This window comes from Rattus norvegicus, chromosome 18 (genome assembly GCF_021556685.1).
Source record: "Rattus norvegicus strain SHRSP/BbbUtx chromosome 18, alternate assembly SHRSP_T2T, whole genome shotgun sequence".
Taxonomy (NCBI): Eukaryota; Metazoa; Chordata; class Mammalia; order Rodentia; family Muridae; genus Rattus; species Rattus norvegicus.
Window position 1 is genome coordinate 61,620,829 of NC_141551.1, and position 21,672 is coordinate 61,642,500.

Consider the following 21,672-nt stretch of genomic DNA (forward strand, 5'->3'; position numbering starts at 1 on the left):
TTCCTTGTAATAGACTATTTCTTAAATCTATTCTGTTTCCCCCTTTGAGACCTCCCCTTTTGAAGTCTTGACTTAAAGTTACCTTTGGGGAATAACTGTATAAATTTTGCTATTTTTTTCTTTGCCATTGAAGACAATCTTAACAACCCTACATATGCATTTCTCAGATGCCTTATAGCAGAAAGTCAGAAAGGTTGTCAACCCAGTGTAGATTAGAGCATTGGGAAGTAAATAGCCCCATGTTGCCTTGTTGACACATTTTCCTTGTGTTATCTTTTGCACCATGATAGCCTTTTATGTGATTCCCAAGTGGGGAAAGAACATGTGTAGGTCTTAGGGTTTTACTGCTGTGAACAGACACCATGACCAAAGCAACTCTTATAAGGACAACATTTAACTGGGGCTGGCTTACAGGTTGAGAGCTTCAGCCCATTATCTTCAAGGCAGAAACATGTCAGCATCTAGGCAGGCATGGTGCAGTAGGAGCTGAGAGTTCTACATCTTCATCTGAAGGCAGATAGGAGAAGTCTGGCTTCAAGGCAGCTAGGATGAGGGTCTTAAAGCCCACGCCCACAGTGACACACCTACTCCAACAAAGCCATACCTATTCCAACAAGACCAAACCTCCAAATAGGGCCACTCCTTGGCTAAGCATTTTCAAACCATGACAGTGCATGTCTGTGATACATGTACAGGGTCACCAGAGTGAGTTATTGAATGTTCTGAAATTCACCTCTTTTGCTTTAGAAATGTTTTTAGCTTTGTGCCAGTAGACAAATTAATTCTCAGGATGTGTGACATAATAAAGGCACCTACCCTAGAGTTTTGTAAAGAACAAATGTTAGTTAAATCTAATTTATTCAACGTTTTCTGTATACTTAGAGTTGTGGCATATGCCACCAAGAGAGGAAAGAAGCAAAGTTTGTGTGTCTGTGTGTAAATATCAGTGTATATACTCACATGTGCTTGTATGTATGTGTGAATTTGGCAAATGGAGGCCAAAGTCAATAGAGGGCATCTTCCTCAATCATTTTTACATTATTTTTTGAGATAAGGTCTCTCACTGAACCAGAAGCAAGCCCCAAGGATTTTCTTGTCTCCACCTTCCTGGGTTGGGATTACAGATGCATGCTGGGATTACAGATACATGCTGGGATTGCAGATGCATGCTGGGATTACAGATGCATGCTGGGATTACAGATGCATGCTGGGATTACAGATGCATGCTGGGATTACAGATGCATGCTGGGATTACAGATGCATGCTGCAGCACCTGGCTTTTCATATGTGTTCTAGGGATCTGAACTTGAGTTCTTATGCTTGCATGGCAAACATTTTACCAACTAAGCCATCTCCTTGGCCATCCCAGGTCCCCTTAATCTAGGAAGGAGGAAGATAGATAGGTACTTAGTTCTCAAAGAGGCCATCAATCAACAAAGAAGCAGGAATGCCTGCTTCCTGACTACACATGCAATGTCATCAGCCACCGTGGTGCCTGCCGCCATGATTTCCCACCATGATTTCCCACCATGAGGAAGTATCCTTCAAACTTCCTTAAGTTTCCTGTGTCATATATTCCACCATACAGTGAGAAAAGTAATGGATGCGCCATATTCAGTTGGCCAGAGGATGACTCCTTTTATAGTAGTGCCAGGACAAAACACAGGAGAACCACATAAGAAAAATAACTTTGTTATTAGGCATTATACAGTCATACTATTACACACTTCATAGTATTACATCCATGACTGTTGGAATTATCAGTTTGACTCTTATAAGACCTGATATAAATAACGGACAGAGATACTGAAGTATATGACCAGTTACTGAGAAACAAAACAAAAACAGACTCAAGAACCACTCAGGGAACAAGCTCTGGGAATCGGACAAAACATGCTGAGCTCCCTGAGGGATGTATAGCCCATACGTCCTTCTCCATGGTTTCTCGCTGATGGTGACATTTGTACAAAGAGCATATAAAGCGCACCATTTCAGTTTCAACAATTAAGGCCCTTTTAGAAAAATCCAAATAGAAAATTATTTTTGACATGTCGTGAACCATGCATGATGACTGTGTCAGGAAACGACCCATGCGTTTCCCTGAATAGAAGTCTCTATTTGACTAATTGTTTGGCTCAGATTCCAGTCTATAGTTTTCCCTTTTAGAACAGTTGTCTGGAAGATAGGCTTGCAGAAGGAGGCTGCTGAGGCTGCTTCTGTGAGGCAGCCTGGATGGATAAGAGAAGAGGAGGAAAATGATGCTTAAAACAAGATAGAGGGTTGTTTCCTGAGACCTCAAGGTAAAGTTTGATGCTTGGTCATGAAGAAGCTCTGTCCCAACATGCGAGATAGTCAAACTTCCAAGGCCAACAATGTTTGGAACCTTGGAAAGGGAACATGACTTACCTGGCTCTACCAGGGTGCTCTGCACCCAGCCATTGATGGGGCCAGTACTTCTTCCTTCCAAGGTCATTGGGCACTTATTATCTTCCTGCTGGACACTGGACTGACTCCACACAGCAATATGACTCTAGTTAATTCTGTAGCAAGTATAGGAAAGTAACATAGAAAGCAAGAAAAGGCAGCATCTTCTTGGTACCCAACTCCTTTAAAAAAAGACTTTATTTATAATTATGTGTATGTGTGTCCCTGTGTGTGCGCACATGAGTGCAGGTGCTATGGAAGTCAGAAGAGGGTGTCAGATCAACTGGACATGGGGTTAGGGGAGTCTTTGAGCTGTATGATGCAGGAGCTAGAAACTGAACTTCGCTTCTGGAAGAGCAGCAAGCATCCTTAACCTCTGAGCCATCTCTCCAGTCCTACTAATTATTATTATTTGTTATCATATCATCATCATCATCATCATCATCATCATCATCATCATCATCATCATCATCACTTTGAGATAGGCTCTCAGTTAGCCCAGGCTGGCCTCACACTTGTAGCTGAGGTTGACCTTGAACTCCCGATCTGCCTACCTCTGCTTCTCAGGTGCTGGGATTACAGGCGTCCACCACACCTAACCTTTATCTGGCACAGGAACGCTGATTATTTTTCCCTCTGCAGCTAGAAAATTTGGTTTTCCTGAACTAAAATGCAAGTCTTCTCTATATTATTTTCAGTGAATTTTTAATTCTCATGGCTTTACAAACACAGAGGCAATCCATTACCAAGTCTTAACTTGGGGAGATATTAGAAAAGTTGAATGTTTTTACCAAAGGGTTGAAGGGTGTATAAAAAACGAGAACATTTTCCCCATGAGATAGAAGTGACTCAGTAAATCTGAAGGCCTTTCCATGGCATTTTGAGCAGAAGTTTGTTTAGACAGAAAAGCTTTGATTTTTCTATCCACGACTAAAAGATATGTAAGCAATAATACCTAATCGCTAAAAATCCATTGTTTGGACAATTGGAGGACATGCCCTGGTCTTATAGTTAGTTAGTAGTCCACGTTTTGAAAATCTGAGGAGTAACAATTATCTAAATTGACATGGCATATGAGCACTGAGGTTACAAGATACAGGCTATTATGTTTTCCTGGAGATAATTACCTAGACAGACTCATGAATCCCAGATATTGTGACTTTCACTTCCCTCCTTTAGGACATAACCCTGGCCTCCAGCCAAGCATGGAGTGTACTTGCATTTTACCAGCACTTGGCAATAAAGATTATAGTTCTACATACATTTCACTGTCTAAAAAAAAAGTAGACATAAAAAGTAGTTATAAAATTCCTCATAAAAAACCAAGATGGACATAATCATTGCTCACAGAGCCTGTGCATAGTTTTGAGAATTCATCCACCCACACCCTTTAAGTGACGGGCTCTATAAGCAGGCAAGCACTGAATAGATTCCAGGTGGCGCTTGACTGTGGTTGCATCTATCTCTTCAGGAAGCCATGGTTGGCAAGGCCATCTGTGGTGATGCTCAGGTTCTGGAGAGACTGACAGGGAAGGAGGGAGAGACAGCGAGCGAGTAATGCAAGTGTGTGCTTGCCTTCGCCGTGAACTGTTGGTGGACAGCCATTGGTGACTTTGGTGGGAGTGTGTGGGAATCCTGCAGGATAGGAAGATAGGCAGGCAAGCAGGGAAGAAGGGAGGGAGTGGAGAGAGGGAACTAAGGAAGGAAAAAGGGAAGCACGTAAGTAGGTAGGAAGGAAGGGGGAAGTGGAGGGAGGGAACTAAGGAAGGAAAGAGGAGGGAGAGCGGGAGAGTGAGGGAGAGAGGAAGGAAGGAGACATGCAAGAGAATTGAAGGGAGATGTAGAGAGAGAGAAAGGCAGGGAAGCTAGGATAGGGATAAAGGAAAGGAAGGAGAGAAGGGGCAAAGGAAGAGGAGAGGAAGAGAGAAAAGAGAGGAAAGGGAAGAGAGCCAGGAGAGAAGGATGAGAGGGTAGGGAGCTGGGGAAGGGGAAGTGAAAGGCCACTAGGCTCCCGCTGGCTCTGTAGACAGCCCCTTCTCATTGCTCAGAAAGAAGAGTGGATGGTACAGTGTCATGCACACCAATAGCAGTTTTCTTCCAACAAGCTGTCACAGTAGGGGTGGGAAGAAAATGGAGGCTTAGGTGGTATAGGGAAAAGATAAATACAAGCGCAAAACTTCTTAGAAATATAAAGGGATGCTGCAGGAGAGCAAACAGAGACCCTGGTGTGGGCAACCATGTGAGCAAGGTCAAGGAGCATACTGCACACTCAAGGAGAAAGTGATAGTCGATCCCTGAAACAAAAACCCAGAGACAGCAAGAAGAAACCTGCTGGCCTCTTGTTCCTTTCTGGGAATGTGATTCCCTGGGGATCTAGAAGTACTCCCAGAAACAACTCAGGGAGACATTGGGAAATGTGACAGAAAGTCAAGGAGACCTAGAACAACAGGGATTTAAATCAAGACAGGGGGAAATAGTGGGAAATTATTCCAAGTTAGTAAAATCTCCTCCTTCTCTATCCCAGAGACCTCTCAGCTGTGTGCTATTCTAACTGCTGGTGAGCCTGGCTGGCCCTGGCTGGCCCTGGATAAGGACTTCAGATTTAAGAGCAGATTCATCTGCCTCTGGAGATCTAGATTTACGGAAGCACCTCTCGATGTCCCCCCTGCCAGCAACTTCCCTCTGGCTTTGATTCAGCCTGGATGAGTGCCTGCTGGCACATCCGGCCACCTCATCAGTGCTAGGGCGTCTTGTACATCTTCTTAGGAGTCAGCCATCTTGTTTCCCAAACCTTCAACATGTATGGAGCAGGACAATTCTTTTGACCAAATAGTCCTCAGCCATCCTGGCCTCCAGGAGCTCTCTGTTCTAGAATACACAGGGTGTTTCATCACCTTAAGCCCCCCTAGAACACATGATCCAGCTCGATAAAAGAACTCCCTTCTTCACGTAGGATTTGCATGAATCAATGACTGTCGTATCTGAATTTTAAAATGTGGCAACCTACATGACAGGAAACATAAGGCTAATTCTCTATGTCTCCAAACATATTCTTTCCAATTTCTTGTTTTTTGTAAGCAAATTTAAAAACAAACAAACAAACATCAAGCTGAAAAATAGGATGCAGAATTTGAAATCTGTGACATTGATAAGAAAAGTAATTTTCCACCAATGTCATTTTACGTGGTTGCTCCTTCCACACCCCATTCCTTCACAACTGAAAAGCCTTACTCTGGACAGTAGAGAATGAACAGTCAAGTACTTGAACATCATTTTCTTTTTAGAAGGAACCTTACACTTCTAAGAACCCATGTTGACATTTCTCCCTCTCTTGCACTCTACCAACGTTTAAGATTCGGTGGGAGCGATTAACTCAGAATTCCAAAGGTTCTTGAAAAAGTAGGATGCTAAAGAAAGCCTTGATGTTAACCACCCATTGGCTCTTCAAGAACAGCATGTCAACCCATCACATCCTCCTGCTGCTGTTGTGATGCGAAGGAAACTTAGAAGGCAGGGTTTGGAAACCGAGTAAGGGGAAGGACGAAGGCAAGCTTCTCTTCTGGTGGCTTGAAGATATGGGATGTGCTATGGATAAAAGTTTCTCGGGGCTTCAGAGTCCCTCGCTTCAGTTCTTCTGGAATAGTCATCTCCAGACCCAAAGTCCAGGGTCTCTGGGTAGCTGGAGAATTCCTGAGGTAGGGGGAAGTCCTCTGCAGAAGAGTGAATCCGATGTCCAAACACTTTCTCCTGTAGCTCTGCGATATCATTTCGAATGTCCGCCAGTACCAGCAGCAGGAAGTCAAAAGAACCTGGGGGTCCCTGTGCACAGGATAGGAATCAAAGCTGTGAAGTTACTCATGACAACAGCAGCATCCTGTGTAGTTCTGCTACCCATGAGTCCTGTTGCTTGTGAGTGACTACCTTCTAAGCAACTCTGTAACCTAAATAGATTTAAGGACTGTATGAGCAGCCTGGGACCCTTTCCTCACCCGTGACACTGGTGACACAGTCACCTCTCCTTTCTCAGGGGGAGTTTCTGAAGAAACCTGGAAGTCAGAGCAATAATCCAGCGGGTGAGGGCCTGCTGGATTTGAGCCAACCTCTTCCATGCTGTGTGACGATGACAGATTACCTGATTTCTATGTGTTTAAGCTTTTCCCATCGGTAAAAGGCAGACTCAACACCACAGGTTTCCCATGGGCTCATAGGTGGATATTTAAATGAGATGCAAAGGGATTAGAAAGAATAGTTCTAATGTTTTCTGTTCTTTAAAAAAACGAAATTGTTAATATGTTTGTAAGATGAACAACAAAATGAAACTGAGAGTGTGTTGTCCCTCATGGCTAGGAAGATCCACATCATACCTTCTGAATTCTATTATTGGACATTCTTCATCATATATAATATTCAGTAAGCTTTAATTATCATGCAGTGCTGAACAGCATGGTCCGCAGAAAAATCTCAAAGCATTTAAGCATGCGAGTCCATGAGCATTTTAAAGGTATGATTGTTACCAACATCCAAGATGGATGCTGTTCGGCAGCTTGTACCTGAGAAGCTGCAAGAGATGCCGTCACCCACTGAGGTGTAGCATTCTGATGTCATCTGACTTTTCACCATGCACATACGGGTGTTATGGCAAATCATAGCCCGCTGTGTAGATAAGGAACAAATGCCAACAGACACTAGGTAAAAGCCTAAAGTTAGAAAGCTAATAGGATAAGAGGTGAGGTGGCAACACAGGCCTCTGGGTTCTTCCTCAGAACACGTACCCACTTCTCTAGAAGTAGCATACTTATTTGCATTTTCTCATATTTCTGCTCATTTTAATCTCTCAGATATTGTGTGTGTATGTATATGTGTATATATATACATATATACATATACACATACACGCATATATGTATATATATACATATATATATATGTATATATAGCAAATTTCTCCTTAATCCCAGAGAGTCCTTTTTTATCTTTTATTGGAGCCAGTGGTCATCTGACAATATATTCTAGTTTGTGTGTGTGTGTGTGTGTGTGTGTGTGTGTGTGTGTGTGTGTGTCTGTGTACAGGTATGTATGGGGGCCATAAGCCAACCTTGGTTGACATTCTTCAGGCATCGCCCACAATTTTTTTTCCTTTTAAAAGAAAGGCTCTATTGTTAATATCCTGGAAATGCCAATTCTATTCCCCAGAGATCCCCCTATCTCTGCTGGGATTACAAGGGCACTCTGTCAATGTTAACTTTTTCACATGGATTCTGGGGACTGAACTCAGGTCCCCTTGCACTATCCCAACTAAGCCTCCTCCTCAGGCCTTCTTTCAAACATCTTATGATGCCTTTGGAAACGGGTTCCTCACATAGTGGACTTCAGAGGAGAGATTTTATGTAAAGAGTATCTAAGAGAAGAGCAAAAGTAATAGCAGAAAACAAATTTTAAAAGTCCAAACCAGCTGATTAAGGCATCTACAAGTTTCCTCCTAACCATAGACCTGACTGCTTGAGAGACAAGAGGAGAGCAGGCTTCTGCCACCAAGACCCACAGGTATATTCTTAAAACATGCTTAAATATAATAATAATAATAGTAATTATTATTATTATTTTTGGTTAGGGGACAGGATGGCATTCCTATATTGTCAGAGGACAATTTGTGGGAGTCAGTTCTTTCCTTTCACCATTTGGAACTGAATTCAAGTCATCAGCCTTGGTGATAAGTGCCTTTACCCACTGAGCCATCTCACCAGTCCCACTCTACCATTTTACGAGTGCCACGCCCCTGAGAGCCACACCCACTGGTTAAGCAGGACAGACAATTCAACTTACCGGAGACCCTGGGGGCCCAGGTGCTCCTCTCTCCCCCTAAAACCAAAGGGGAAAGGTTAGCATTCTGGAGGATGCAGATAGAAGCACGACAGTCTCTATTAGACACCCACAACCATACTCCTTCAGGAAATAAGCATTTTGTATAGGAAATAAATTTAGAGTTGAAGTTGAGCTCAGGGGACCTTTTGTTGGAACCAGCAAGATTGGGTCAAGTGTCTCAGCTGCTGGGTCCTCACAACGCTATATATTTTTAAACCAGATCTGATTAGGACTCTTGTTTTTCTAGGCAATGTGGGAAACACCAAGCTTTTCAAAACAGGGAAGCCACCACTTGGGTTGAGTGGAGTTGTGTGTTCTTCTCCACTTAAACAACTGAGGCCATTCTAAAAAAGCATAGACTAGTGGGAAACACCAGTGTGATCACCACTACCCAGAGGCTTAAGCCACAGTACCCAGCTCAAAATCCACCTCCCTCCCGGCAGTGTTACATGTGCTCCAAAGGGTAAGGATTCTCAAGCATTATAGATTATGGGGTTGACCAGGTTTGCCACTGTCAACCTGTGGATCTGTGTTTCAACTTTGCTACATGTAACATGGGGAAGGGAAATACGGTTTGCTGAGCTTCACAGGACACCACAGTGGGTAGAAACAGACCTGCAGCTGTTAAGAACAGTTTAAGACTCACCTTCAAGCCATGTCTTCCTGGTGCTCCTGGTGGACCCTAGAAGACACAAGCATTTGATTTAACCAGAAAAAAAGGGACAAACACACCTCCCCTCAGTATTACATGGATCTCAGAGAAGATACTGACCACAGGGCCCCTCCGGCCTTGCTTAATATGAGACAGGTCAGGGGATGGTCCCATAGGTCCCATTGAGCCCCGTGGGCCTGGTTGTCCAGGAGGGCCTGGCATACCGGGGAATCCAGGGCTCCCCTTGGGTCCTGGTGAGCCTGTAATAAAAAACATCCTATTAGCATTCACCCCATACCACAGAATTTAGGAGTCACTGTAGATTTCTCTCTTTACTCTGCTCTTTGCCTTGTGGCATTTATATTAATGAACCCATGGGGATTTAAACTCAACATGATTAAAAGTGACGTCACCTTTCTCTCTTTATTGGAGCCTCAGTCATCCATCTGCTCAAGGGGGAAACCTGAGACTCTTCCTACTCGGTTAGTGATCTACATGCTTTACCCACTCAAGCATGTCCTGCTCTGTGTCTCTCTACTCCTGGATCACAGGAGAATGTAATGTTGTCTAGAGAGTGCTTAAGAGTACAAGGTTTGGGGGTTGGGGCGATGGCTCAGTGGATAAAGCACTTTCTGTATAAGAGTGAAGGCCCACGTTCAGATGCAGAGTACCCATGTAAAAGTTTGGTGTGGTGGTGCATTCTGTAAACTGAGTCCCAGAGGGTGAGTGGGTCACTATAGGACCCACTCCTACCTTGACACCTATAACACACCAAGATGTTGACTTTTGCCCTTCATGTGCATACTCTGAGCAGTCATGACCACACAGAGAACACGTCTGTGCACACACATACACACTCTCACACCAGTAGTAGAAGTTTTACCACCAGGGAGGCCTACACTTGAATCCCTGGCAATTTGCTTGAGCTCTTTTGGACCGTAGTCTTTTATCTCCAAATCTGAATAAAACTCCAACATGCAGTAGTTGTATTAGATAAAAATTTAAATACATGCACATACTATATGGCCCAGTACTGCACACACAGTAAGCACCGAAAGGCTGCTAGGCGTCCACCTTTGGTACATTTGCCTCAACTCTTGCCCCATAGCTGGTGTCTCCTGCCTCTTCCTCTTGTTCACTCCTTACCCATTCTTTGCAGCTCTATTACATGTCTCTTAACTATAGAACTTTCCTATTTTTAGCTATTACCATAAAATCCTCAATACTCCAAGATGGGGAAGCCTATGCTTCCTCCAGTAGGCACTTCTTGTGATGCAAGAGTAGGGAGATGTTCTGTCCATAATTTACTACGGAAGAGGCCCTATTTATTCAAGGCCTGGAGGGACAGGATAAAGAAAAGTGAAACTGCCTCTCCGTCCACCACTCTCATTTGAAATATAAAGCAAAAGGGATTTATTATTGAGGAACGGACATGGATATAGAGGATTGGGTATGAACTGTAGAAAGACAAGTGGAATATAGAAAAAACCCATGGATACTGACCTAACACAAAGGAACGGCTTCCTACCATTGGAGGGATTCGAACAGTTGAAGGCTGCAAAGCACTGAAGGTAAATTTAGTGACAACAAAGCCCCAAACTAACTTAGCTACTCATTAGGATGACTCAACTTCCTGTTATAGATCTGACAAAGGGGCAGGGGGAGGACTGTCTCAAAAAGTGTTTACCAAGTTTCCCAGGCTCTAGTGTTTATCTACTAATGACATGCATCATTCAATACAAAATTTGACACACATTAATAAGCAAGAGAAAGATAAGCAAGCAGCTACCAAGCTATACAGTGGTCAGTAGAATCAGATTCGGAGGTGGTTCAGACAGGAGCCAGATGCTAGAGTGTGTCATGTGTCTAGTTCTTTACCACTCCCAATGGTCTGTAAGGAGCCAAATTTGAAAGGAGGAGAAAACCCTCCCAGTGGCTTCCTTTGCTCAATCTGATACTCACTGGGCCATGTTATGTCCTTTGAGTTATAACTAGCTCCTACTAACAGAACTCACAGTAAGAACATGAAAGAATTTCAGACTCTTGAAAAACAAAATGAAGACGTTAGGCTTTTTGTATTTGGAGAAGTCATTTCTAGTTCACCCTATAATTAAGGCAGAGTTGAGAGTCCTCTGGTCTTCAGCCCCAGAATGGGAAAGCCTTGGTAAAGGAAAGCCTTTGGTGGATACCTACAGCTGGTGTGGGGAGAACCCCAGAGGCACATGTCTCATGGGAACTTCCTGCATGGTGGGAACTCCTTGGATTATGAGGTTGATGTGGAGTGTAAGTCCCAGGGGAGTCTGTCTATCCTTGTCAAAAGTCAAACTCAACCGTGGAAGGGCCTAGCTCATTATATGATCTATACCTCAACAGATCCTACCTATGATATAACAGGAGTAAGAGTAGAGTTGAAAATGCAGTAAGCAACAAGAGAATATAGAGAAAGAGCTGAGGAAAGTGGTGATGGGGCTGACTGTGACTGGGAAGAGCTGAATGACTTTACGAGTCCATGACTCTACATTAACGTTTTCCTAGGGTGAATTCAACTAACAGTCTTCACAGTGCTTTTCATTGGTTTTGAAATAGGATCTCACTATGTAGCCCAGGGTAGCCTCTAACTCATGATCTTTCTTCTGCTGACTCTCTCAGTACTAGGAATTCCAGGTGTAGAGTACCATGCGCAGCTTTTAAAATGATTGTCAGGAGTCTTATCAGATCCTAAAAAATATACAGGCCCCAACTTCCCATGGCCTCTCCTTGTACAGCCATGCTGTCCTGTATATCCAATTTCACCTGTGAGCATAGATGGAAGCTGGAGAATCCTGTCCAGCCTTGCTGAGTGTGGACTCTCATTCAGTCAGCCTTCATTCAAGCTGGTGCAGAGGGCAGAAATGCCACCAGCTTCCCAGGCTCTTCATACTCACCAGGTGGGCCCTGTCCCCCAGGCAGGCCAGGAGGTCCTGGAAGATAGGTGTTCGAGGCCAGCACCTTGTCACCATTGACATACTTGCCCAGTTCGGCGGCATTGTTGGGGAGCAGAGAAATCTATAAAGACAAGGCAAACCTGGGTCAGAAAACCGTGGTGGCCCCTCGAGGAAGTCTGTGTTAGAGTCATCTGTAGAGGCTACAAGGCCTACTCATGATTTTGTTCTTAACTGTAGCTAGTTAGAGTGCAAAGGGGGAGAGAGATGTTTTCTAGCCAAGGAGCGGTCTAGGGCAAGTTTCTTGCATGAGCAGCCTAGGGAGGCAGAAGTTGAAACCAGGTAACTTCAGGGTTGCAGGAACATCTCTAGAACAGTTGCCATGACCGATTAAGCATGCTAGCTTTGTAATTTATAGCTTTCAAGTAATGACTTTATAAATCAAACACACATTCATTACACGTGATGCTGGTGTCTGGTCGACAGCTACGACTTGAAAATGAGTATAGGGAACAGGGGTCAATGGCAGAGGAACAAAAGCAAATCCACTCTCTGGGACCATGAGCCAACTCTTGCCACTGAATCCCGGTCCACTTTTATCATCCGCCACTAGTTGAGGCACTGAGATGGAAATGCTGGTGTGAGCCCTCTGGATTTGGGGTAGAGGGACATTGAAATCTCAGCCTTGCCAAGGTCTATCTGTAAGGTCTGGATCTCATCTATGAATGAGATGGGTAGCAGTCGCCTAAGAAGTCTGCCGTACAGGAAAAGGATGCCTGGGCCCAGTGTCCAGCCACTGTCACTGTTCAGTGGGGAAGGTTCTGCCCGCATGGGACAAAGCAGTACCTTCAGGTTAAGTCTTCTAACCTTTCTGGTTTCCTACTCCATGTCTATAAAATGGGGTGTGCGTCACTAGGTGATCACATCATCATATTCGAAATTCCGTTATCTGGCTTGGGGTAGGAATCTACCATGGTTGGGTTTTAACACTGATCCTGTTGCTTCTTCCTCTTGGCTAACTCTAGTGTTCATATTAAATTGATGTTATAAGACCAGCCAGTGACTACAACCCTAGTGTCCGAGCTGCCTGTAGATCTCACACTCCTATGGCAAGTTGGAAGGAAAGGTAGCGACTAGCCGTGGTCTCCCAGAAATAACAGGGAGTGGGCCTGCGGAGTGTGAGTTGTGTGTGTGTGTGTGTGTGCGTGTGTGCGCAATATGAGTAGGGCCTGTACTTCTCTTGAGTGCCAATTGATAGACTTCCAATCACCATTCTCTCAGATCTGATTTGCTTTGTATTAAAGCAACCACCCCCAGAGAGCTGTTGGCACAAGCAAGCTGGATGCTGAATATGGAGCGCTCGCTGTTAGTATTCAGCACATGCTTGGTAGATACAGAGCTTGTCCAGCCAGTAGGCCCTGTTGTAAGTCTCTTTACAGCAGTAATTAGACACCATGGAAACTATATTTAGCAGGTGCTAGCTCTTTTCACAAAGGCCACCTCTTCCAAGTTCATCATGGACATGAACTATATTCAGTCAGAACCCTCTTATTCCTCCCTTATCATCATCTCATTACTTCCTTTAGTCACCTGCCTTCATGCTGCACACACATACACATGCACACACATGTGCATAGGAATACCTTTAGGTATCAGAGAGCCATCTAAAATCTGCAAATGGGAGGAGACGTTTGTACTACCTAGTTTTTGTCAGTGTGACCAGCTCTGGTCACTTGGAAATGGGATCAGTTGAGAAAATGCCCCCAGGAGTTTCCCTGTAGGCAAACATCATGGGATATTTTCTTGATTAATAATTGATGGGCCCAGCCCACTATTGGCAATACCACCCTGGGACAGACGGTCCTGAGTTGTATAAAAAAGCAGGCCAGTCAGACCATGGTGAACAAGGCAGGAAGCAATGTTTCCCTGTGGACCATTTCAGTTTCTGCCTCAAGGTCTCTCTACCTGTGTTTCCCTTCATGATGGGCTTTTGACTTATATATAAACCAAATAAACCACTTTTGCCCGAGTTCTTTTGGTTATGGTCTTTATCAGAGCAATATAAACCTTCCTAAGAAAATGTGCATTTTTTTTGGCCTGAGTCTAGCTAATTCCATTAAACATATTGATTTGCACTTGCATCTGTCTTTCTGGAAATGCTATAATTATTCTTTGTGGTTAAATAAAATGTCATGGTACATACATACATTTTCTTTGAAAGCTGTATGAAATGTATTTGTGTGTGTGTCTGTGTTTGAGCTTGTGCGCGCGTGCACACTTGTGTGTTATAGCTGGGGAGACCAGTTCAGAACCTGAATATGTGCTTGGTAGGAAGGGAACGAGTACCCCAGCGAGCCTGCTCACTGCGTGCACGCACAGACCTCTGTGTTCTCAAGCTTGCCTATCCCTTTGCTCCATTCAATCGCCATGGAGTCACACTGTTGGCTTCTCTGTAAGATGTAAGTTTGAGGCAGGACTTTATTCCATACAGTGTGGGTTTCCTCATTGCTCGGGCTACTGCAGGGCACAGTGGATGCCCAGCAAACACTTGCAACACCATCTCAATTGCTCTCTATGGGTTAAGTGTGGGTTGCTGGTTTAAGAGGGTTTAGATCCCCTGCTCCCTATACAGTGGCCTCTGGAGGCAGAGCACACTGTGGGTCAAGAGCTGCTGAGCAGGCTTACTGAGGGGCTGGCTCTGCCTCTCTCTTTGGGGTCTTTCTCTCCTGGCCCTCTGTCTTATTTCTAATAGTCCCTTTAGCCATGAGAGTAAATTTCAAAAGAGAAACTGACAGGCTGTGTGACTCTCAGTTTTCCTTGGTGCCTAACTGATAGTTGAGTGGAAGGTGTTCTATCTGTCCCTATTCTATCTGTCCCTAAGATCCTTTCCCTTTCTCACCTAATCACTTTTCTTTTCTAATGAGAGAGAGAGAGAGAGAGAGAGAGAGAGAGAGAGAGAGAGAGAGAGAGAGAGAGAGAGGGAGAGGGAGAGGGAGAGGGAGAGGGAGAGGGAGAGGGAGAGGGAGAGGGAGAGGGAGAGGGAGAGGGAGAGGGAGAGGGAGAGGGAGAGGGAGAGGGAGAGGATGAAGCAGGAGAGGCACTGAGGTCTGAATGGACAATGCAAGCCCCCAAACAGGAAGTTTCATAGGACTAATATGATGTATGCAGCTTAGAAAACGACTATAGCTAGCACATGTAGTGAACACTCAGGCCAGCACATAGAACTCCCACCCGCCTTGATCCCCCTTAGGGTGCTGTTCCAGTCTCCTTTCTTCCTTCAAAAGTAACCCCTGTCTTGACTTGTACAATATTTCCTGCAGTAAACAAGCAATCTGTTGCAGTCAATTCTCCAACCTAAATAAACCCGTGCAATGAAAACACAACTCAATATGAATACAAGCTGTGTGCCTAGATTGGGTACATCCACCACTGCGCTACTCTACTCCAGCTAGGAGATCCCTTATAACTTGTGGTTTCTCCAGGCCATGGGCTTCGTCTCCATCTTCCTTCCACCTCCTCTTCCTCCCTCATTCCCCCCCCCCCCTCTCTCTCTCCTCCAAACTCTTCAGCTCCAGCTTCCCTTCCCCTGCCCAATCACTGGCTCTAGCCTTTATTTTACAAGTTAAAACGGGGAGAAGGTTCTGATGAAGTAGTGATTCACTCCTCATCCTAGGCAGCCCTTCTTGGAAGTGTAATTATTACCAAAATACAAGCAGCACCAGGGCAACCTGCAGCAAACAATCCACCACCCAGCAGTCCTTATCTAAACACTGTGGTTTGTGTAACCCTTGCTAGTTTAAAACCGACAGGTCTTATAGGTTCCTTATATTCTGTATGTTGCTGTTTTATGAGATTTTCTTTTCCAACTGATTCCTTGAAGAGTCCAGGGATTTGATCTGGGCATTTTCTGTGGCTAGAATTCTACCTACTGTATACTCATGGTGTAGTTCAACATGTGTGCATACAAGTTCAGTGAGAGACCCTGTCTCATACTGAGAGGTTGGCTGCTCTCCGGCACCCCAGACCCCCATACCTATTTCTTGGACAACATTTATATGGGCAAATAAATGCCCTGTGGCTTATGAAAAGAACAGACTGTATCAGCAGTAGCAAGTGAATGTTAACAGCAAATGATGGTATACACCAGGGTTCAGGAGAAGGCCTGGGTTTAAAGCCTGACGTCTTGACCATGCACTTCAGCCCTGAGAACATGAGCATGTTTCTTACAAGGGTCTGGTCACAGTTATGTGGGGATTTGTGTATAGAACTGCTCCTCATACTACAGGAAGCTATACCTTCCTGGAGGGACCTTTTCTAAGAGTATTAGCCATCAGCTGGGTATGGTGACCCATACCTATGACCACAGCACTTGGGAGGTAGAGGTAAGATCAGAAGTTCAAGGTCATCCTCTACTATACTGATAGTTCAAGACAAGCTTGGGTTCCTGATGAGACCTGGCTCAAAGAAGAGAAGGTGGAGGAGAGGAGGAGGAGGAGAGGAGGAGGAGGAGAAGGAAGAAGAGAAGGGAGGGGAAGAATAGAATAAGAGGGAAGAAAAGGGAAGAAGAAAAGAAACAGGAATTGGGAGAATTTTGGTGGACAAAGTGCTTGCCCTAAGCTTGATCCTCAGTACCCATGTAAATGCAGGAAGCACGCATCTACACTGTACCGTACATTGAGAGTGTAGTGGGTTGGCCTAATGCTGCTTGTATTCTAATGCTAACTTTGGGCCCCCAAGAGAGAGTCTCTGTGGCAACTAGACGTTCACACGGAGTGACCCTGCCCCCAAGTTATTTCTGATTGGTAAATAAAGATGCCAACCGCCAATAGCTGGCCAGAAGAGACATGGGTGGGGTTTAAGTTTCGCAGTCTTGGGGTAGAAGAGAAGCTGCCACAGTTAGGAGTAAAGGAAAAGTGGACTGGCCAATTGAAGTTAAGAGCAGCTTAGATCAAACATAGGGAGTAATAACGTGGGGTTATTGATAAGAAGGTCGATTCTAATAGTATGAAGGCTAGGTATCTGCCCAGCTCTTGTGTTGCTTAAGGCTTATTAAAAAATAAAGGTGTGTGTGTGTGTGTGTGTGTGTGTGTGTGTGTGTGTGTGTGTGTGTGTGTTTTGTCTGGAAACTCAATAACCAAAAGTGGGTTAGAAACCTTGGGCTAGGATTTAAATAATGTCTACAACAGGAGACAGACAGATCTCGGGGACATACTAGCTCACCAGTGTAGTCGAAATGGTAAGTTCCAGGTTCAGTGAGAGGTCCTGTCTCAAGACATATGTTGGAGAATGATGGAGGAAGCCAACTAATATTGATTTCTGGCCTTCATGTGTGCACACAGGTGGGTAAGTGACCCTCCATGCACACACAGACATATATGCTCTCCCCTTACACACTTCCCATAATTCCCTATGGATGCCAGTGTTCATGCTGCATGCATGGGGACGGTGAGGCACAAGGCAGAGCAATTCTTGCTCAACCCAAGCATGGGAGAGCTAGTGAGGGACCAAGACAAACTCACTATCCCTACAAAGCATCAGCAAATCTCTGAGCTTCACGTGCATCTCAATATCAGTTATTCAACTTCTTCATCTTTCCCAGCTTGCACAGATGACAGAATGCTTCAAGGTGATTAAGAGAAGGCCAGCTACAACTGAGTTTTTCCTGAACAACTTGTTAATACCGAGTGCCTTAAAATCATGCTAGCTGGAAAGGATTTATGGAAGATCATAGATTACTTCCAGAGAAGGAAAGTGAGGGCAGCCTTGTGTCTTGGGACCATAATCAACTGCCTCCCCAGAGCCTGATGCTCTAAGCCCGATGAAAGGCGAGCTTAATGCTTCTGTAAGCCTTCCTACTTTCCTCTAAAAATGCTAACATCAATTCAAGTGTCACCTGGGGCAAGCTGTATGGGAAACATTTCTTCCTCTCTTTTTGTTTATACTGGCACATGGACAAAGCTTTCTGCCTGTCTACTGTACGACAGGCTATTTATGATTAACTTCATGTTTTACTCATGACTATGTAAACATATAACACACAGGTACACATGTGCTCTGCCAAAGTCCATCATGACCTTCCCAGTCTGTGCATCAGAGGCTGGAAATGCTACTTCCCTTCCCAGCCTGCTGTTCTGATGGACAAGCTGGTAGCTGAGGTTCTCATTATGGTGACTGCCAGTTTTCTGGTCATGGAAGAGATAGCATCTCATGTTTACCCTTTTGCCCTTTAGAATAACCGACTGCTGAAGTTAAACAGATTATACATGCCCCTTTGATCTTCCGAGAGCCTTGAGTGGAAGCGATTAAACAAACAAAATGGTGAGTTTATGTTTGGGCAGCTGAAGAACCATTTCAGAGTGCTGGACGAGCCAGTGAGCGTGTTGACCTCAGGTGTAATAAACACCAGCCCAGGGACTGTCACCCAAGGAGATTCAGGCCACTAGATCCATCACGAGGCCGCTCTACACAGCTCGGTGACATTACCAGCACCCTGGTCCCCGTCTCATCGGGTGGAGTTTTTAAGAAAGGGAGTTGGTCCTCACTCCTGGTGACAAGGACTGCTTTCCCAGGGGGCGTTTTCTTTCCCAGACTATAAAGTTTACAGGAGAAAGTGAAGGCCCCACACAATGATGTTCAGCTTGCAGAAGCTTTAAGAGAGAAAGCTCTCAATGGATAAAACAGATTAAATGTCATTGCAAAGGTCTGCCCAGGATTCTACTCTTTTGATAACGTTGCATGTACCCATTGGTAGGCCTGCTATAGTGAGTCCCTCCTTAGGACTTTGCTGTGTGTTCTGTCGCTGTTTAGGGGCTTGGCTCTAAAGTGGAGGCACATTCAGAATCCATATCTAGTTGACATCATGAGTTGATACAATGAATGCTCAACCAGAGTGATCTATCGGCTCATTCGCCCTTCCCAAACCCCTTGCGTGGGCTCTACCTTGCCCCTTGCAGAGATAAGGGTACCTTCTGCTTCAGCTGCAGCACCGTCTGCTTCATCTGGGAGAACTCCTTGCATGTGGCACAGCAGGTCCCAGCTTTCACCTCATTCTCGGACTTCTCCTCATGCCCTGGGAAAGGAGATAGGATCAGCTTCTGCTGGACGGTTGTCCAGGCAGATGGCCTGGAGAGATGGCACCAGTAGGGCAGTCCCTAGGCATGGGGTACAGAAAGGCTGAGCATGGAAGGTACAAGGGGGTAGGTGTTGACAGTTTTATGGTTCTCGAGTTCTCATGTTGACCCTGTCAGATGACCCAGGGTCAGGGGAGAGAGGAAGGAACAGAGAGAGAGAGGCCCTCCTACTCTGTTCTTTGACATCCTGAATGTGTGAAAACATGTGTTATGGTCCTTTTCTTAGCATCTTCCACGGGTGGAAGTGTATGCATTTGTCAATGCTTTCTAGAATGGTGGCTCTATAACTCTGGCATGATTTTACTATTCTCCAGGGGCCAAAGTTCATGTGCAATGCAGATTCTCACAGACAGGCAGCAGCTTGCATGATACTGCTTTCCCCTCTCCCTCCCTGACAGTGCAGTATTGAGGGGGTGGACCGTGGCCCAGTTGAGTGGGGCCTAACACGTTGAGTCTGAAAATGGGTTTGCAGGAGAGAAGACAGCTTGAAGATGATGACACAAATTGTCATTCCCTTGGATATATTGCTCAGCCGGGAGAGATGGGTACCATTCCTTTGTCCTATCATCTACAAACCCACTAGGATCCAGAGCCAAGCTGTCTGTTTCTGTAGGCAGTCTCTACGCTCTACTGTGTGTGTATCTGCTGGTTAAGGATTCACTGTCCACTATGGTGGACACAACTCAATCATCTGCTTGGAGATGTCCATTGTCTTGAGCCACTCATCCACTGCCAGTCAGGTCATAGCCTGTCACTGTGAGGTAATCAAGGTGGCAGGAAATGGAAGTGGCTAGTCATGCCCAATCGAGAGCAGAGAGACATGGGTGCATGATTTTGCACTCAGTTCACATTCTTTTCTTTCGTACTGGTCAGGTCCCAAACCTGGAGAATGATCTTCCTCGCTTTTAGGTTGGGTCTTCAGTTAACAGTCAACATAATCAATATACTCCCCCATATGCCTATAGACCAACTCAGTTGGGATCATTCCTCAGTGAGATTCTTCTCAGGTGACTCACAGTGTCAAGTTGACCGTTCACACTAACCACTACACCACCCTTCCATTCGCCTCTCTTTTGTCGAGTCACACACTGTGTGACACAGTTATTGTGAACGGGAGATAAATGAACATTTCTGCTTCACGGTTTACATCTGACTTTGGTGTAAGGCCAAGCCACCAGTTGAGGGTACACATACAGGAGTAAAAAGCCCATCTCTGTATTTCTGGTTTTCCCATTCTCAGCTAGGTTTCCCAAGTGTTGGTGTGGTTGAACAACTGTTTATTAGCACGACAGAGTAAACCTACTTTGTCACTTGGCTCTGGACAGACATTATATGGACCATAGAAAGTTAGAACGGATACAACCTTAGTGTTCTTTTACAGGTAAGTGCCGTGTGCAGATCACACAATTAAAAGGGCCACACAACTGGTCCTTTGGGGTGCAGGGTAGGCATGAAGGGAGGCCGTTAATGGAGTTTCTGCTAAGAGCATCCAGATGTGGTCAGGCAGGTTCAGGGAAGCCACTCTATTAAACTTACTGTGTATCTTAAATATACCCAGAGCTCAACTTTGCTGACTTCTCAGATTTTAAAGCTGTAGTACTACTTAGTGACCACACGGGGGCATGGAGGTCTAATTTTTATGAGAGGTTAAATACTCAGAGCATTAGAAATGTAACTATGGTAACATTATCAAATAAATTGAGGAAAAACCCAAGAGTAAGCTTCATGTGGGAAGTGTCCCAAGCAAACAAAGTATGTTAGTTCAATAGCTCGACTCTGCTGTTTCGTGAACTCGGTCCTGGTACATCACAACCATTGAGGGGTCTTTGAAAGCTTCTTTGGAATCTCCCTCCACCCATCCACCTGGGGGTGGCAGTAAGGGACAGTGTTAGGATGTTTTAACACTGCCCGTGTTAAGAACTTGCTAATCTACGTGTTATCAGCGCTCGAGAGTTATTTGAAACACCTGGTGGTTTCTGAGTCTTTGAACTGGATTGATTGACACTCGGGGTCACGGTAACTTTATCAGAAAATAAACACCAGTTGGAAAATGGAAGACTAGTAAGCTAATCATGACGGAGCCGGCATTTCCTCCATTGTCTCCCCCGTTGTGCTACACAGACTCCCTTGTGTCTCAACCGGCTCCAGCTCTGGGTTTTCAAAGATAAAAATCAAAGTGGCCAAACACTGCAAGGCCATGTCAGATGGCTTGTATCTCGTACCGAAGATACGATCTTTCAAATTGGTGGAGGCTGTCCTGGGGTCACGTCCCACCCATGCTAGCTTTCCATGTTATGATGATGATGATGATGATGATGATGATGATGATGATGATGATGACGACGACGACGACGACGACGACGATGATGATGGTGATGATGGTGATGATGGTGATGATGGTGATTATGATGATGATGACTACTACAATTATTTCAGTTTTTAAATTTACTATACTGTCTGTGCATGTGCGTGCATGTGAGGTCAGACAACTTTGTGCAGTTGCTTCTCTCCTTCCACCTTTCCGTGGGTTCCGGAATCAATCTCAAGCCATCAAGCTTCGATGACGAGCAGCTCACTGGCCCTGGGTTTCCATTCTAAATTTGTCTGACTCTAACCCTTGTAGACATTGAACAATGAAAAGCCTGAGAAAATATCTCTCCCTAAAGAGCTTCCCTCAAACTCA

General features: G+C 44.9%; 1 protein-coding gene across 2 annotated transcripts in view; it reads right to left on the bottom strand.

The window, feature by feature from the left end:
• Nucleotides 1–1,676: 1,676 nt before the first annotated feature.
• Ccbe1 (collagen and calcium binding EGF domains 1) overlaps nt 1,677–21,672 on the bottom strand; it is a 236,014-nt gene continuing 216,018 nt past the window's right edge. Inside the window, exons 6-11 of one of the 2 annotated variants that reach the window (XM_087593124.1) lie at nt 18,799–18,928; nt 11,863–11,983; nt 9,059–9,198; nt 8,933–8,968; nt 8,248–8,283; nt 1,677–6,243 (exon numbers count right to left, since the gene is read on the bottom strand). In XM_087593124.1, coding sequence (XP_087449250.1) covers nt 8,935–8,968; nt 9,059–9,198; nt 11,863–11,983; nt 18,799–18,928 — 425 coding nt within the window. In that variant the 3' untranslated portion in view covers nt 1,677–6,243; nt 8,248–8,283; nt 8,933–8,934. 2 annotated transcript variants of the gene reach the window in all.